General features: G+C 41.2%; 3 protein-coding genes across 3 annotated transcripts; 2 read left to right on the plus strand and 1 right to left on the minus strand.

Moving 5' to 3' along the window:
• Positions 1–299: 299 nt before the first annotated feature.
• LOC118283574 (max-interacting protein 1) lies at positions 300–9,087 on the plus strand. The gene is made up of 6 exons (XM_035605704.2): positions 300–580; positions 1,752–1,854; positions 2,052–2,081; positions 3,325–3,439; positions 6,732–6,903; positions 7,049–9,087. Exons 1-6 carry the CDS (start codon positions 364–366, stop codon positions 7,210–7,212), a joined length of 801 nt encoding a protein of 266 aa, XP_035461597.1. The 5' UTR covers positions 300–363; the 3' UTR covers positions 7,213–9,087.
• A 263-nt stretch (positions 9,088–9,350) lies between these two features.
• Positions 9,351–14,909, minus strand: smndc1 (survival motor neuron domain containing 1). The gene is made up of 6 exons (XM_035605705.2): positions 14,750–14,909; positions 14,280–14,399; positions 13,307–13,449; positions 12,544–12,705; positions 11,764–11,917; positions 9,351–9,935 (listed from the first exon to the last, which is right to left on the minus strand). The coding sequence occupies exons 2-6, from the start codon at positions 14,397–14,399 to the stop codon at positions 9,798–9,800; spliced, it is 717 nt and encodes a 238-aa protein (XP_035461598.1). The 5' UTR covers positions 14,750–14,909; the 3' UTR covers positions 9,351–9,797.
• Positions 14,910–16,071: 1,162 nt separating this feature from the next.
• LOC118284279 (alpha-2A adrenergic receptor-like) lies at positions 16,072–18,221 on the plus strand. The gene is made up of 2 exons (XM_035607047.1): positions 16,072–16,187; positions 16,343–18,221. Exon 2 carries the CDS (start codon positions 16,526–16,528, stop codon positions 17,708–17,710), a length of 1,185 nt encoding a protein of 394 aa, XP_035462940.1. The 5' UTR covers positions 16,072–16,187; positions 16,343–16,525; the 3' UTR covers positions 17,711–18,221.
• The last annotated feature ends 267 nt before the right edge of the window (positions 18,222–18,488 follow it).

Genomic DNA, 18,488 nt, shown 5'->3' on the forward strand with positions numbered 1-18,488 from the left:
AGTGCAACACGGCAGCCTTGTCACTGACGAACGCCTGGATCGTTTTTGGAGACGTCCCTGAGCACGAGTGTGTGGTATGTGTCGGGCCACTCTCCTGCGGCATCGACGATGAGGATCTATCCAATGTGCATGCGTTAGTGGGAGGGATTATCCACCAAGTAGGGCAAGTGGCTGAGGCTAAGGACTGCCATCGCATCCAGCCCGGCTCATTTCAGTCTCCCGCACAGTGCGCAGAGGGCGCCAGGGCTGCGATATCGGCGTCGCTCCTTCGGCCAGAGCGCCCCCACCCCCCCCCCCGCCCCCGTCCACCCACCCCCCGTTAGACAAAAACTCAAAACAGCCTCGAGTGAGAAAAAAGAAAAAATGGTCAAGTACGCGCGGCAGAGAGCCGAGGAGCTGCCGTGGGAGCGCGACGCGTCCGCGGACCAGCGGGATTTCGGGGAGCCGTCCGGCTACTCGCTCGGCGACGTCCTGCACGCCAAGTGTCCCGCGATGGACCAAATCGACACGTTCATGAGGAACGTGCAAGTGCTGCTCGACGCGGCGAATTACATAGAGGGCGTCGAGAGGAGCCACGGAAGTAAGTAGAACGCGAAGGGGGGGCTGGCTGCAGGGGACGCGGACGCGCACACTGCGCCGAGCAGACAACAATAGGGAGGCGAAGGCGACAAACGACGCGCGGCGGACGGACGGACGGAACTGGCCAACAGGCAGCGGACGCCGAGCAGTGTGCGTTCCGGTCGTCCTAACACCGAAAGTGCCACCACTCCTTTAGAAGAAGGAGAACAGTCGGCTACTTCTTTCTTTCTTCCTTCCTTCCTTTTTTGGGGGGGTAATTCGGGGAGAAACTGCATCCGTGTAGACACAGAACGCAACAATAGTCTCGAGCGACGTCATCTCTCTCTCTCTCGTTCCACGGGACCATGAACGGAATGAGCGCGATGTAATCTGTGTCTTGTTTCAAACAGCCTTCGCATATCCAGACATTTGGGTCAATGCGCGAGAGACATTCGTAGTTTGGACACTCCGAATGGCACACATTAATCGCCTCGTTTTAGTTCGTCGTAGCTCCTTCCGCCACTACTCCCTGGAAATATCGCCCTCGCGGACCCTGTTGCATCCATTAGATGCGCCTTCGATTTTTTTTAATTCTTCCAGACACACGGTCTAATTCAAAGCTCGCAGCTCTCTCTTTTATCAGGGGCACCAGCTGCTGCTTCCTTGTGTGTGTTGTTTCACATGGTTTCCACATGGAACCGATTGCGAGGTTTTCATTGGTCGGCCCTCATGTTCCCAGCGCGAGAGTCACCGCCTTCGGCCAATCACACGCAGCCTCACGTTTGACGTCGCATGTTACTGGGAGGGAGGGTTCATGGGAAATGTAGGCGTTTTATCGAGCCACAGCAAGGAACACGAAGCACACAGAGGTGTTTAGTTAAAATGTTCCTACAAGGCGCTAGTATGTGTTCAGTGTTGACTCTACGACTTTTACAATTCACAGTATGAATGTCAAACACAGATAAAGAAATGCACGAGTGTTGATATCTATGTTGTCTGTCTGTAAGCTTAGTTCCATGGCTGTGTTGCAACACAACCCACATTAGATGTAATGAACATTTAGCCACATTAGGCCACATTAGATTAAATCCACCAGGCAAATTCAAGCCTTCATGAAGCGTGTTGCCTTTAGGCACATTTATAAAAAAAAACAACTGCACAATATCTATAATCGTCATCTTTTTCATCACCAGAATGTGAGCATGGTTACGCGTCCTTATACCCTGCAACCCAGACCGAACATCAACAGAAACAACGTAAATTCAAAAACAGGAAATTGGACAATATTCACAATAGGTAGGTAAATGTCTTGAGAAAGGGTTATTCGAATGAAATATACTAAATGTGAATACGATCTTCATTCGTGTTTGCGTCACAAACGTTTTTTCAAACCATCTCTGGTACACAGTCATCGGTAATAAAATGGTTGTGGTGCATTTTGTGATGTTGAGACATGTTTAACAGTTTTGCTTATATATTTATAATTTCAACAGGTCAGCGCACAATGAGCTGGAAAAAAATCGGTGAGTAAACACGAGACTGAAGAGGTCATTTGTGTGCATGTTTATGACAGAAACACTGCGAAAGGTAACAGAATGAAGATAGTGAGTTTTTGTGAGTAGGGCTGTAATCACATTTCTTCTTATGTCTACTTTCAATCAGCTTTTGTTAGATATGCCTAACACTTTTACAAAGTGGTTGTGCAAAAGTCGTACCGCAGTAGGAGAAGGACAGGAGCTGGATACTGCGGTAACAAACGAGCCTCACAGAGAGTTTATCTCAGCAGTCTCAAAACGGAGCTTCAACCTGATAAACCATAGGCTTTCTCCATTCTGCCTTGTTTGCATATTTGGGTCCTACACGAAATATGTTGACTACACCATTTGAAAACAAGACATACTGTACTGCCTATAAATCAGCTTATCTTCACAAGAATTCAAATCAGCCATAATTTCACTCAACAACTTGGAATACCTCTGCTCGTATAGCAGTGTGCATTTTGCAAGGCAAATAAAAGGGAAGTGTGATGCAGCCTCAGTAGCGGCCCTGTTCCTGGAGGACATGCAGACATTTCCCCAGTCAGCAAACGGGAACCGTCTTTTTCCAGACAACAGGGCTCCTTCCTGAGAGATTCTCAGCTGCAAATCCAACAGCAGCCTCTGCTTCTTTAGCGCCAGGATGTGGCGTCCTCGGCTCTAAGTGGGGGAACACACGTCAGGATGCTTTTATCCTAAAATTCAACGTCCAGTCTGTGGGAGAGTTTCAGATTAAGTGATGAGGAAAAAAAAATCCTATTGGACTTTTTTTTGGAGTTACAAAATGGTGGCCAATGAAGACATCACAACTTGACCTACATTTTACTTCACTATTTGAAAGGGTAGTGTGTGTCCTTTGCCACTTTCTGCATTCATTTGACCACAGGCCTTAGCGGAGCACGAACCCAGTATCAGGCTGACCTAAGCAGCTTTTAAATCTGGGGCCAGACAGATCCATGTGTAATTTCAGAGGAGGGCGTTGCTAACTTGCAAATATGGGTAAACAGATAAATCAAGTGCCTCAATACCTTGACTGTGACTTTGCTCCTTACAGATGGATTAATGGTTTCATAATTAGAATTGATCAGGACCAATCAAACTGTCGATTGTCTTAACTAATAAGATTGACTATGGAGGAAATATTTACTCTATATAGATATTTACTCTATAATGTACATGTAAGCTGTTTCTCAAAAAAAATGGCCCTTCTTGATTGTGTCTCCTCTCCCAGACGAGCACATCTCCGCCTGTGTTTGGAGAGGTTGAAGTCCCTTATCCCTCTGGGACCAGACTGCAGTCGGCACACCACGCTGGGACTGCTCAACAAGGCCAAAGCACATATCAAGGTGTGGCAGTCTAAGGAAACCCCTGTAGTAATGTTAACACTCACGAAGCCAAAACAAAATGCGTCTATTGTTTGCAGATTGTCTAGAATTGAGATTGATGTTGGCTGTTCCCTTCAGTACAAAGCAGTTGATGTCACGCTGACAGCAAGATCTACAGACAACAGGGGATGACTTATATACATTTCAATCCAATTTTAAGACACAATATGAATCCATTATGACGGCATACAAAACCCAAGCCTTGCCAGTCAATAGTCTGATCCTGTTCTGTATTTAGTCTCCTTGCTCTAACTCTTGGTGGCTCACAGTCTACGTTTTCTCCTGGAGGTGCAAACCGCTGCACTTACTTACTTTACCATCTATCAGGTGTGATCACATTGCAGCTGCACGCTCAACATAGAAAGCTCCGTGTTTGGCCTCCATTTGAACCAAGCAATTCTGCACATCCTTAGGTTTGCAAGTTCAACACTTACAGTGCTTGTGTTTGTTTTGTAATCATACTCGACACAGATGCCAGGGAGTAAGGAGAAAGGTCTGGATCTTCTCCCTTATTCTTTGAAGCATTTGGCTTTGTTAAGTTTTATGCATTGACTGTATATATATATTTTTAAATAATGGACGTAGTCACTGAAAGTGCAGCCAATGCAGAAGTGCTTGAGCCTATATTCTTCAAATGAACAGCAGAGGGCGACTACACTGATTGCAAAAAGAAGCTATGAGAAAACTTACTCCTCACTTGATTTATAACAACATCAAAGATTTTCCTGAAGGGTTTATCGTCTAAATCGCTAGTTTTGAGTCTTCTTCAATACAGCATGATGTTCATCGATTAAATAATGGTCCAATTTAGGGTAAAATAGATTATAAAGCATGGTATGCATCGGGTGTGGATACAGCGTGATTGACAGCTGGTACTGTCCAATACGTGCATGGTTGCAGGTGTAGGTGGATGAGCTCTCAGTCAGGCCACACCCCCTGCTCCTCCAAGACGACACTGGGCAAAATGCCAAACTATAGGCTTCAAACGAACAGTTGACAAACCAACGGGTGACGTCACAGTGAGTTGCCACTCTGTCTTCTGTAAAGATTACAGACACTGGACACAGAACTGAGGTACTGCAGGTAACAGTTTTTGCCGAACCGTTAAATGAATTGACCCCAGTGTAAGGACATTGTGGCTTCTGCTTGGCTATTCCACTTTTTCTTTCCCGCTGAACAAATCGCCCAGGGGCTGTTGCCAGGACTGTCCTTTAGTATGGATTCTTGGCAAGTCATTGATTTGGTCTTAAGTCTGTCACACCGCAGGACAATGTGACAATATTACACTGTTGGTCTTGGAGAGCACCGGATCTGTTTGTACTACCTTCCTGAATTGACCACTGTGTGTGTCTGAAATTCATGGGACTGACAGTAGGCTCAAACGATTCTGCAGTGCCAAAGCATCCAGGATTTAACACTCCCCTGATGGCTGCAATCTAAACCAGATATTTTTTTTCTATTCACCTTTCTTGGGCCCAATCTGTGCAGGCTCCAGCAGTGCGAGGCAGCCGAGGGACGGAGGGCTGCAATATGAAAGCGTTCATGGCAGCCGACTGTGGGAGTTTATCACAGTGGGGGATAATGGATAAATATCTATGATGTCAACTGTTGACTTTGGACTTGCCTGTTTGAAGTCCAGGAAATGCGGCTTCTGAATGCCGTGTTGTATTTTTAGATCCAGAGGCTGCATAGGATAGTAAAAGGGGGAAGCAGGTGCAGCCAGCATGAGACTCATGGATCCAGGAAGTTAAAGACAAAAAACAGACACCCATCTATTGTGCTCCACGAAAAGCACAGTTAAGTTATACTTTCACTAAATAAAAATGTGTTTTTTACTTCTATCTTCTAACTTTTATCATGGGATATGTGCAAACCTCTTTTAACTAATCAGAGCTCACGGCATTTAGTCCTAACAAAGTCTAATCTATTACAATTTAGTCTTGCACAGAAACCTGATGTATGAGAGGGTTAGTATGTATGTATTCAGGTTATATGTCATATTCATATAGGTTCATTGGTGACAATTTCCCTAATGGCACACTAATTTGGTTAATGCACTGTTCAAAACTACAATGTCTTTATAGATTTACACAATGTTGTTCAATATCCTTCATCGGTATTCATTTTCCAAATATCATCCCTATTTGTCGGTCATTTTATGCAACTTGAAAAAAAAGTCTTCAGTGTTCAGCCGGCTGGCATGCAAAATGTTGGATCATTCCTCCCCTTATGATTATTGAGGTTCAGAGTGCATCTTCAGGACTTTGATTATTTGTCATCTTAATCACATATACTTTTAGTGAGCTGTGTGTGTGTGTTTGTGTGTTCTCTGAACTACACAAACTACTATTCAACTCCAAAAATGGACCAAAATACATTTCAATGGTGGCGGAGGTTTAAATAATTGAATTAGAGCTATAAAATAAATAAAATATTTCTACAAAAGGCAGGACAGGATGACCTTGATTCACAGGTATATTGACACCCATGAAACAACTACTCTGCCACTTCCATCTAGTCCTCTTACAGTGAGACACCAGCTATAACCCTCCAATCCAACCAGCAACCCGCTCTTCACATCTGTTGAATAATTTATTAGAAGGCACAGGGTGTGGTAGCAGAAACTACATATTAACATCCCATTACTGCACACAAGATTAAGTTAACTGTCCCTCATGCATTTACGCTGCAGTTAATGATGAGGAACCCCCAGAGAGGTGTAGTCAAAATGGTGTAGTATAATGCAAAACTAGAATGGCACTCAGTAGAGTGCATACCTCTGCCAAGCCCCAAAAGTTCCCTTTAATTCAATCAAGCCGCACCAAATAGCACACTCTCATGGATATCATTCCCCTAAATATACCTGATTTTTTTCATTGAGATACATGAATTATTCTAGGGGAAATTGGAGAAATAGTAAAAAAAAAAAAAAAAAAAAGAAGATGAAGAAAACCCATATCTCACAATGTTAAAGAAAGTGAAACGGATCAATAAATTCCTGGATCAGCCCCTTTGTCAGGATCCATGCAAAAATTCAATGGGTTCTTTCTTGGCCTATGCCCCATCCTCCCACCAACGTTTCATGGAAATCCATAAGTAGTTTTTGCATAATCTTGCTGTTTAGCAAATGGACAGGAGCGGGGCAAAAACCCTCTTTGGTGGAGGTAATAATTAAATAATGTGACACTGATGGTCATGATCATCTTCAGGTTTTTACAGTAAAGTCAACTCTTCTACTTGTCCCTGTATTCAGAAACTTGAAGAGGTGGACCGGAGGAGTCAGCACCAGCTGGAGAACTTAGAGCGGGAGCAGAGGCACCTGCAGAGGCAGCTATCCCAGCTGCAGACTCATGGAGAGTGGGGGAGGGTCCGCACAGACAGCCTGGGCTCCCGGGTGGACTCGGACCGCTCAGAGTCTGACAAAGGTTAGAGCCTTTAAAGGGCAAACAACACCATCAATACTGCTATTTTTTTCTTCTAATATGGTTCGATTTGTTTTAAAATCTGTCTTGCATGATTCAGATAATTAATCCGTGTTCATAATGGTGTTTTGTCTTGCATTTGCAACAGAGGAAATCGTAGTTGACGTGGAGAGCACTGACTTCTCCCATGGAGAACTGGACAGTGTGAGCACCAGTGGTGCAAGTGACCTCGACGACCACAGCAGTCGGCAGAGCTTGGCAAGTGACGAGGGCTACTCCACATGCAGTCTAAAACTGGCCTTCTCCGCATAAAAGCACCAGCCTATACATTCACTTCTGCTGCAGTCTTTTATGGCTCTCACCTTCCCACGTACCAGCCTACAGCTCCATTCTCCTTTGCAGTTTAGGTTAACTTGTCTTCAGATGAACCAGCCTCAGTCCCTCATTTTACCTGACAACTGAAACAGCCCCATCCAGCCAACTCAGTCTAAAAGGTTATAAATTGTCTCCTTCCAAAAGCCGAGGGGCTCCTCTTCCTCATCCTGAAACATTTTTTACACAGCAGCCTCAAACCTAAGCTCTGTGGCAATATACAGCGTCTTCATTCCTCATCATGTCGTCTTAACCGATCACTTGAATCTCCCTTTACCCGTTGCCAGCTTGCTTGAATCACCCATACTGATCCTGTAGAGGACCCATGATCGCACCAGTGTCCAACACTGAAGGTGAAACTCTACCTTTTGTCAAGTTGACCCTCTGAAACCAGCAAAAACACACACGCACAGAAAAACACAGACACATAAAAAACACCCAGTACCAGCTAGAAACACACCATAAGGAACGTTTGCGCCATTTGCCTTGTAAAAAACATTGCCCTACTTCTTTGGATAATATATCCAGATGGCACTTCTTGTCAGTGAACAAGCCAGTGGCAAGGGCTACAATGTCTGCATTCCAAAATGTTTATTACACTTCTATAATCTCTGCTTTAGGACCCACAACCATCACTGATCCATGTGGTGTCCCTCCATGTGACTGACAGTCATATCCAAACAGGTGGTGTAGTCCACCCGTGTTATTCTAATTTATTTTGCATATGATTATAGTATTTATTTTGGTATATTTAATTGTACTGTAGCTAGGTCTTAGTCATGCTTGAATGAAAAAAAAAAAACGAGCTGTTAATTTTTTTAGGTTTGTATACCAAATGACTGGCCATGTTATAAAACCCCACTGAAGCATCTGCAGTGCTACATGTTTAGTGCATCAATCAGTGGCGTTTTGTTGAGTGAAAAATCTCTTTCACACTGTGCGCAAATTTAATTTACATAGTTATAAGCTATCCCGCACTTGTTCAAGCACAAGGCTCAAGCAATAACACATCTAGTTTAATCATGTCTTAAATGTTGGCCGTATTAATGACACACCATTCTGTCCGTCCAACACCAAATGAGTTTGCTAGTTCTCCACTTGCTCCAGTAGTGGTATGTTATTAATAATCAGGAGTAACAATGATTGTAATTGATCTATATAAAAAAGAAAGAAAAAAAAAAGATATGGTGCATGTGTGTTGAATGTAGACTTTCTAATCATGTTGTACTGTGCTTTGGATTGACTATTTTAAAAATGTCAGTAGCATGAACAACATAAACACTACAGAATGCTAATTTTGGTCTAGACTTCAATTTTTAATACAGTATCTTTTTTTGTATTGTAGCAGAATAAGTACTATGAAATCCTTTAAATCTGGAGTCTTCCCGCTAATAATTAAATGTATATTTTGACACAGAATTGCACTGCTGACCAGTTCAAATCCATGAGCAAATTTAACAATATGACCATTACCATTTATTTATGACCACATATTTGCATTTTTTCTGGTCCACGTCCTAAGTACATCACCACCAAATTGTGTCTTAACATGGGTATGACTCTTGCACAAAGTTCCTTGTTACAGGTCTTCTTTCCCCACTCAACCCATTTGGGAAACTATAAAATGCACTATGAAAAGACTTTTGTTAAGGGAATATGAAGAAGCACACCCCAGAATGTTGTCTCTTGTGCTAAATCAGCCATCCAAGGTGAATTTTTTGCGAAATATGTGCTGCTGGTCCCCTGCTAATACTTTGTAAAAGTTCCTGATAACTGTCCCTGGAATCTTAATAAACCTCTGCTACCCAGACATTACCAATGCTGTCTTTTTTTGGAACGCCTGCCATCAATATCATTAACATTTAATTATCAACTTGGTTGTTGAAAAAACAGAATATATTACAAACAAAAAAACAAAAACCAACTCATGTAACTTTAATGGAAAAATTGGTTGTATTAAAAGTTGCAGCATGCTGCTCAAGACATTAATTTATTATAATACAAGTCTTTACTGCCACCTACAGGACCTGGCCAGGGTGAAAGTTAATGTAAAAACAGTCCAAATGAAGTGGAGGCAATTCTTTAAAAAACTGAAAACAAAACAATGTTTATTTCACCATTTTATATATATACACACAACACCATTTTTAATGTTCAGAAACACCAAGAACTGGCCAGTGTTTAAAATGCAGCCTCAAATTTAAACACCAAATCTACAGGTGTATATTTATACACACCTCAGCAGGAGTTCGGCCTCGGTGGAACCCGCAGACAAATGGCAATTTTTTTGGCTTTTCTAAAACACAACTCCGTTCTTAAACAACGAATGACCTTGTTCTAGTGCAGGGAAATTCTTCGTTGTTGTTGTCCCTATAAGAAAACTACATCGATATCAATATTTTAACAATGGTGTGTAAACAATTACAACTTTTCTTTACTTGAGAAACTTAAATCATGTATAAACACAATGGAAAGCACTGGTACAGCTGTTATACAGTGAATTTTTATGTACACAATATATTAAGTCATTGGGGCATTAGATGTCTGACATTGTATTTTGACGTGTCATTGTACTGGGTCATAGGCTTGTCTGCAATGCCACACGTTCCCACTCCCACCTTTCCATTCACGCTTTCTGGAGATGCAAATATGCTCCTCTTTACCTACAAAAATCAAAACAAAGATGTAATTGTTAATGGTTCAGAATATACAAGTTTCGCGTTTACCATATCTAGTATGACAGACAAATTATATGAATCTGATTTTAAATCATTGAAAGATTAATGCAATTGTGTAAAATCACACAACCATGTATGTTTCAGATGAGTAGCAGAATACTATTTTCTGTATAGAACGCCGCAAACAGGTTGCAACTCAAAATTCTAGCATGAAGAATCTCTACCAAATTTACAACAGCGCCATGAAGTGCAGTACGAGGAGTGTGTCAAACTTGTGGTCCAACCCAGAACTTGGAGCCTGTATCTGTTCTGTTTACATTTTCATTATTTGCATAGCTCTGTGCAGTGTTTCCCCTACATGCATTCAGGAGCGCCGGTGCACCCGAATTTTTTTTTAACGGGTGGCGATTGGGCTAAGTCTCGTCTAGGGGTGGTAATAGAAACCGGGTATTAAATGGGTCCCGGGCGCCTGCGCTGTGGATGAGTCGTGGCCAGCCCTTAACACAAGCGATCTGTCTGAAAAGTGAAAGTGAACTCTACTTCTGCTGGTCCCAGTCTGAGACAACAGCTGCTGTGGGAGGATGTCTGAGCAGAGGGTGAATTGAGTGAAAGATCTACAATCATTTACAACAGTAGAGTCTGAGGGCTTTAGGATATAGTCTGTCTATATAAATAAAGTTGTGTTATTGTATTTATCACTCAACACACACATCATGTACTAATAGTAGTTATTTGTTCAAAATAGTGCTGCTCAGTGTTCAACAATGTACTGAGTACAGTCCGAGAAACTCAACATTCGTCCATTCCATTTTATTCTCATTTTCATTTATTCATTCATCGTCTACCGCTTTATCCATTTAAGGGTCGCTGGAGCCAATCCAAGCTAACATTGGGCGAGAGGCGGGGTTCACCCTGGACAGGTCGCCAGCCTATCACAGGGCCTATTCTCATTTTGTTTATTTTTATTTCTACTAAAAAGGAAACGAGAACCAATAAGAGTACTGTCAAAGTACCGGCAGCATCGATAAGAGTACTGGCTCACAATTTTTACCCCCTGCACGCAGGCTTCACCTCCGCTGCTACAACTCCACCCTAGGGGAAACACTGCTGTGTATTCTGTTATGCAAGAAAGGGGCATTTTTTTATTTAAGAAACATTTTTAATTAATATTATTTTTTTGTTATTTATCAAGCCAGTAGTTTATTTTGGGGCAATTTCATGTACATGTTGATATTGTGCAGCCGGTTATTAAAAGTGCCTGTGTGATATTTGATTTGACTGACTCTGTTTTTGTTATTTCTGCACGGGAAAAAATATTGAGATATATTATATATATATATATATATATATATTGCCCAGCCCTAGTTACCACACAACTAAGGTTTTGAATTAAAGTTGTTGTTTATCTCTGTAGAGGTTAACATTTCTCCACAATCACCACTGAGAACTTCTGACGTCTACAATTTAGGCACCTAAACACCAACACAACTGCTGTGAGTTTGTATTCCACTATGAGTTGTGTTGTGAAGTTGAGCTGCTGAATTCACACCCCCACATTTTAGAGGGGCAGTATAGGACCAGACCACTAGACGAGTGTGATTTGGTGGATATCTTATTTTGCCAATTGTCTCTTCAAAAGGTTCTACAATGTATCTATTGTAGCTCTTGACTGGCTTATTTCAATGCAATCATTTGTGGAGATTCTGTACTGAACCATTGTTGTGAAAAATAAAATTAAGTTAGAAATGAGAACTCTACAGGATTTAACCACTGTCGAACCCACAATTACACTCAGACATCTAAACAAGCTTACCTGTCCTTTCTTGTTCTTTGAGTAGGCTTTGTTGTTGAACTGCTGCCACTTGGACTTTTGTTCCTCCCTCTCTTGTTCCAACTCCTTCATCCTCAGCACTTTCTTCTGGGCTTTCTTCTTCTTATACTCTCTCTGCTCTGCTATTTGCTCTTTCCTAAAAATGAGGAGGGAAAAAATAAAAAAGTCCACAATGCACAAATATAATCACCACCAGACAATCAGGGAAACATAAAGTCACCAGAGGCCATGTTAAATGTTTGTTTGTGTTTCTAGGGGAAAGAGGTCATTTCCAACTAACATGGACTCCCAAAGCTAGGTGTTATAGGTCATGATTCTGCAACTGCAATGCCAAATTGTTAACTCAAAGATTTTGAGACAGAAACTGATTTTGTGGATAGTTTTGGAGAAATATGAATCTCTGTAACATTTTCCTGTTTAAATATAAAGTTCAGACAACAAGCCTAAATCAGCAAATTATTTATTCATTCAAATCTGGTCTAGAAGGGATAAATGTTGAATATTGAGGTGAAAGCTGGTTGGTTCCATCACATTCACACAAGTAATTACAAGGTTGGCAAATCAGAGCGTTTACTGGATAAAACTCCATTCACTGGGGCTTACATCTGAGAATTACACTCATACATTTTAAAAAGGAGCTGGTCACAATTACAAAGACCAAGGCCTACATTAGACAAAAAAGGTAACCAATTTAAAATCTGGAGCTCAGAGTGGGAACTCAACCAAGCTGTGTGTAGGCAAACTGAATGAGTGAGTTCATACTTTGATTTAGGCTTTAAGCTCCCGTCTTCATCAGAACGTTTCCCCTCCTCTGCTGCTTTGAGGTTCTGTAGAGGGATCACTTCAGCATTTCCGTATCCAGTGAAGGTGACGGCTGCAGTGCCGTTTTCTCGGTCTAGCTCCTCAATCTCCGCCTCATACACCCTGCCAAAGAATCACGTCTGTAAGCAGGTGAGTATGAGCCAAAGACTCAAGCTCTACATAATAAGCAAAGTTCAACACTGATATATAATACTTAACAAAAAGCAAATAATTGATTAAGGTCAATCATGCATGAAATTAAAATGCTCTTGTGCCTTGTTTAAGGCTAAACAGACATTGCTATAATTGATTTCCAGTGCATCCTGGATGCATAGTTGGCTAGGGCTGCTACATAACACTGACACGGTGGGACTGAATCCACACCTTCGAGACAATCTCAGCCCATTTCCACAACACAGAGCCAAAAATGCGCTCTTCTTAAAGTCTTTCCTCCACTGTGTGAAGTTATTTCATATCGTTAGTTAACTGTAATTGGTTGGTTGTAATTTACAACCAGGTAAACCTAACTTTATCAAGAATTCTTCAAGAATGTCATGCATTTGCCCGATTCTTTTGTGAAAGCAATGCATTTTGTGCAACTAACATAGAAACTTATAGATTATCTATGAATGTGGATGGACAGAACCTAATCCATTAAACCACAGCTCTTATTGTAGAGCTATATAGGCATGCAATTTCATGAGAAGAGGCTGGTGACACTCACTGTCCGTCCTGACTCCATGCAGCCAAACACCTGTCCCCCACTTTCCAGCTGTGCTTCGTGGGGACTGTCTCTAAGCCATTAGTGCTGGAAGCACCTTCACTGGGCTGTGAGGTCAGGAGGTCTTTAGTCAAATCGATGACTTCCTTTGGGGAAAAAAACAAAGAATCAAAAGGAAGTCAGACATTTATGGAAAGCATAGGATTTTTTTTCCAAAGGAAAAACTTACTGGAAAGAGAACGGTTTATTTTCAGTGGTGTAACTGGAATAAAACGTTTCAGCTTGTCTTCAAGTGTGGCCAACTATACTGTGACAATGGTAATTTGACTCTTTAAGACTGTAGAATTTACAAATATAGCTAATATTACCCTTTGCATGTGAATGAGGATGTGTATTCTTAAATCTGAGAATATATTTGAAGATGTAAGATTTGTGCAAATCAATGAAAGCAAAGAATTTCCATCTTGTAGGCTACTGAAAACCTAGTTGTCACATGTTAAAGAATTATAATCATTCAGTAGCGCAGTTAGTTTAGTTCAGTACTTTACTTTGTAGTTGTAAATTATTCAGTAGTGATCAAACTCATGCCTAGGTATTCAGTTGGTTGTGAAACTGAAATTATTGGTGTTTCTTTGCTAACATAGTAATAAAAAACGAAAAATATTCAAAAATTGTATTTGTTTGCTTTTATTGATTTTATAAAGCAAAAACAAGCCGCTATAGATTCCCACAGACTAAGGTGACTTCTTCAAATGCGTTCTTGTCTGACAAACAGTATAAAGTCAAAATATAATCAGTTAAGTATCACGTATCAGCTGATGTGACAGATTGAAGATGAAAAAATTATTTTTGAAAATACTTTCTGACAAATTCAGTTGATTAACTGATTAATAGACTAATAGCTTCAGCTCCATTCTGTCGAGATGCATCTCATTCACTCTCTCATACACACACACATATATATATATATACAAACCTGTAAGTCCTTTTGGAGTTTTAGGAGGTCTTCATTGTCTTGATCGGTAGATAAGGCAACTTCCACTTGCTGCAGCTGAGCTTTGTAGCTGCTTAACTGCTTCATCAAGTCGTCCGACATCTACGAGGGCAAAACAGTAGTTTTTCTTCTGATGAGAAGTTGGCTAGCCGTGCTAGCTGTATAAGCACATGCTTGATAAGTTAAACACCTCCACTCGGTGAGCTCGCGTATTAGCATTAGCCTAATCATAAATTGCCGGAGTAATCTATATTGAACCGGTAATGGGTGAAACCTGAGGTATTCTAAATTGTCGGGAGACGTGTAAGAAGATATCCAACATTAGCGTTAGCTTAAAACGGTTAACAGGAGCCCTCGGCCCTCTTTCGTCGACGTAACTCGGACTTACGACGGCAATGTTCGTGTTAGCTAAGGGGAATTCACAAAAACAAAGGGTTGGTGTGCAATCTTACCTCTGTATGAATAGTCCTGGCCAATAAAAACAGCGAGCATTCAAATTTCCAACTCGATAATTTGGCGAAAGCAACGGCTTCAAAGAACAACAGTCCGCTCTCCGTCGTCCGCTTCTCCTCTCGTACACAAATAGAAAAGACGGAAGCTCGCGGAGGACCTTCTCGCGATAACACGACAGCTGGCACATGCCTGCAAAGGAGCGACTCGTTGGCGCCCCCGGCGGCACTGCCCGACACTTCACGCTCCTTCTGATCAGATAGATTTGTTTGTATTACACCCAAAAATCACGTTTGCTAATTTTTTTTCCCGATTTCTGTGTCATGCCAAACACCTGACCCATCCCGCATAGGATCACAAAGTAGCATTATCTGATAAAAACATTCATAGGCCATACAAAAAGAAAATAGCTGCACCTTAGGCAATAAGGGCCCACTTCTTTCTAGTAAAATTAAGAGGGGGAGGGGGGATTTTGTAAATCCATATTTAGAAAGTGACTATGTATTTTTTTTTAGATCTTTCTAAAATAAACATTGTGCAGTTCCCAGTAAAAGGGCACTGTCCACAGATCGCTCTGTAAGATAAAGCATTGGTGCATTTGAACTTATGAACACACGATTAGAGGTTGATGCTGTTTGAGTAAGAGTTAATAGTGCAATGAATAAATATCATTGAGGTTTGGTCAAATATTTGTGCAACGTGCTAAACAAAAATATATAATAGTGGCAATGCATGCTAGTTGGCATGCTTGTAACTACTTGAAATGAAAAACACTAGTTGGAGCTTTAAGAAAAATACCACTATCAAAAAAGTATTATTTTCTTCTTCTTAGGTATTTTGTGACAAGTGTCCCAAGCTGTCAAAACCAAAAATGGGTATTGTCAAAGGATAATGTAAACTTTACAAATGACATAAATCAGCACTCTTTTTGCAGAGTTGAGTTTGGTAAAAGAAAAAGACCTCAACATGTTGGCTGTGAGTAACTTTGTTATCAAGAAAGCAAACATTTGTCAAGCTGATATTTTTCTTCAAAAACACATACTGTTCTTTCTGTTCTCTTGCAATATCAGTGACTGATTTCTACATTAAGTGGCTTTGATCCTCCAACAGATTCAGATATTATTTAAAGTGATTTTTCCTACATTATTTTATACAACAATATTGTTAAGAATACAATCAGCCAATGTTTTCAGGTCAATGAGCAACACCAGATTGCTTTTAAATCTCCGGCAGCACATTAACCCCGCCCCATTCCCGTCCTCACTGAAGTGGAGCCAGCAACACAGATCCTCAGCGTCAGATCAAGCCCACATAAAAGACGACACTTCACTTCAGCCACAGCAGATGAAAAGATCAGCCTGATCCAGCACTGTCTGCAACGCAAGTCCTTTTCATGAAATGTCTTCCAAGGGACTTGACTGCGAGATTTTATTCTGAAAGGTTGGTGGATGAAGAAATTTTTTCAAAGAATAGATATATTTTAAAAAATATCTGATGTGGGAAACTGAGAATAAATCAAAGTTCCCTTCATTCTTTTTATTTTAATATGAAGAAACATGTCTTGTAACGTGTTTTATCTCTTTTCACTGATAAAGAAGACAGAAGCAAAGCAAAAATTTCTTTCAACAATATCTTCAAGTGAACAAAATGGAAAGACACACTTTTCTGATGCTGTGTTCTTGAATGGAGGAAATTAATAGACTGCTGGCAGGCAAAGCTTCCGAGCCTCCTCACAGAGCACCGTTTAGACAATATCATCGACGGCACAGCACATCCTGATGGGCTGTCTTAACTCCAGCAGTGGAAATGAGACTCTGCTTGGGAGGCACCCTTATACTCTGCAGACTTCTGTGCCTCTCACGATACTGGTGGGTATCCTCATCCTCCTCACGGTTTTTGGAAATGTCATGGTAGTAATTGCTGTGACAACAAGCCGAGCCCTGAGAGCACCTCAAAACTTGTTTTTAGTCTCTCTGGCATGTGCCGACATCCTGGTTGCCACTTCAGTGATGCCATTCTCTTTAGCGAACGAACTGATGGGTTACTGGTACTTTGGCAAAGTGTGGTGTGAAATCTACCTGGCTTTGGATGTGCTCTTCTGCACCTCGTCCATCGTTCACCTGTGTGCCATCAGCCTGGACCGCTACTGGTCTGTAACTCAAGCGATCGAGTACAACCTGAGAAGGACACCACGCAGGATTAAATGCACAGTCCTCATAGTTTGGGTACTGGCAGCCATCATTTCATTCCCTCCACTCATCACTATGAAAAAGGATGAAGGTAAAGAGGATAGACCTGAATGTAAAATCAATGAGGAGAAATGGTACATTATATTCTCCAGCACTGCCTCCTTCTTTGCACCCTGCGTCATCATGATCATGGTGTACGTTAGGATCTACCAGGTTGCCAAGAAAAGAACAAGAGCCCTGCCAGGTGAAAAGCAAAGAGAGAATGGAAACGTCGAGGATGCAAGATGTGGTCTGGACCCCACTGAGAGAAAAGACATAGATGGAAGCGAGGTGGAGGTGGGGGACGACGGAGACGAAGAACCCTCCTCTTCTGATGGAAACGACACCATCCTGTGTTCCCTGAAGAAAAAGACGGGTCTCAGGACAACCAAAGGGGCTCAGGTGACGCCTGGAGAACCCCCTCCAAAGCCGGAGCCGCAGCCCAGTGTGAGAGCGAGCAGGTGGAAAGGAAGGCAGTACAGAGAGAGGCGCTTCACGTTTGTTCTGGCTGTGGTCATGGGAGTGTTTGTCCTCTGCTGGTTCCCCTTTTTCTTCACATACACACTCACTGCGGTGTGTGACACCTGCTGCGTCCCAGAGACATTGTTCAAGATGTTTTTCTGGTTTGGCTATTGCAATAGTTCACTTAATCCTGTTATATACACTATATTCAATATTGACTTTAGAAGGTCTTTTAAAAAGATTCTTTGCAAAATGGACAGAAGAGGCTTGTAAATGACATTATTTTTGAAGGCACTTCAAAAACGGCATTTTTGGCCATCTACAGTTATGTTCCCATCAGAGTAAATATTACATTAAAAAAGATATTAGATGACTTATATTGAATATTTGAAAAAATGCTTTAACATTTTGTGTAATTACATGTCCGCAAATGTTTGTATTGTAATATTAAATCATATGAAAATATCTAGTTCTACATCTAGTATTCCAATGTGACAACCTGTGAGTATAGGCTTTGACGTTGTATAACTATGACAACATGCAATACACATTTTTTTTTACACGTCTGTGTGTCTAAAGCTCACATTACAGCACATGCAAACTGCAATCATTGACTTTTTAATTTGACAAAAAGTGTGTTGTTCAAGAAAATGCTTATTTAAAAAGTCAAATGTTGTGCAATTTGTTACAAATGCTGTTAATCCACAGAACTGTCCAACCTTTGAAAACAAACATGGCCAATATTTTTTATGGACGAAAACGATATCATGTCCTCATTTTCTTGAAAGAGAAATTAAATGCAAGATTTGCTGCATATTATTTGGAAATTAAGCTTCTCTCTGTGTAATTGTCACCAGAAAGACGGCTTTAGAAAAAATGAGATAATTGTAAGTGCTACAGTATTGCAAATTAAAACGTAATCTTGGTACAAGACAAATAATAGCAAAAGCATGCATGAGAACAAATTGTTCTCAAAAGCACGTTACCCCCATAGCGCCAACTATCTCCTTCTCTCATAACAAGCACAAGAACAAGACAATTATATGGAAAA

The sequence above is a fragment of the Scophthalmus maximus genome, chromosome 10 (assembly GCF_022379125.1).
Source record: "Scophthalmus maximus strain ysfricsl-2021 chromosome 10, ASM2237912v1, whole genome shotgun sequence".
Classification (NCBI taxonomy): Eukaryota; Metazoa; Chordata; class Actinopteri; order Pleuronectiformes; family Scophthalmidae; genus Scophthalmus; species Scophthalmus maximus.

Excerpts from the sequence above, each read along its gene's own strand:
- LOC118283574 (XM_035605704.2), top strand. The coding sequence starts at position 364 with ATGGTCAAGTACGCGCGGCAGAGAGCCGAGGAGCTGCCGTGGGAGCGC. Across the intron at positions 581-1,751 it reads CGTCGAGAGGAGCCACGGAA|AATGTGAGCATGGTTACGCG; the intron begins GTAAGTAGAACG and ends TTTCATCACCAG. Across the intron at positions 2,082-3,324 it reads AATGAGCTGGAAAAAAATCG|ACGAGCACATCTCCGCCTGT; the intron begins GTGAGTAAACAC and ends CTCCTCTCCCAG.
- smndc1 (XM_035605705.2), bottom strand. The coding sequence starts at position 14,399 with ATGTCGGACGACTTGATGAAGCAGTTAAGCAGCTACAAAGCTCAGCTG. Across the intron at positions 12,706-13,306 it reads GCATGGAGTCAGGACGGACA|GGTGTATGAGGCGGAGATTG; the intron begins GTGAGTGTCACC and ends ATTCTTTGGCAG. Across the intron at positions 11,918-12,543 it reads AGCTTAAAGCCTAAATCAAA|GAAAGAGCAAATAGCAGAGC; the intron begins GTATGAACTCAC and ends CCTCATTTTTAG.
- LOC118284279 (XM_035607047.1), top strand. The coding sequence starts at position 16,526 with ATGGGCTGTCTTAACTCCAGCAGTGGAAATGAGACTCTGCTTGGGAGG.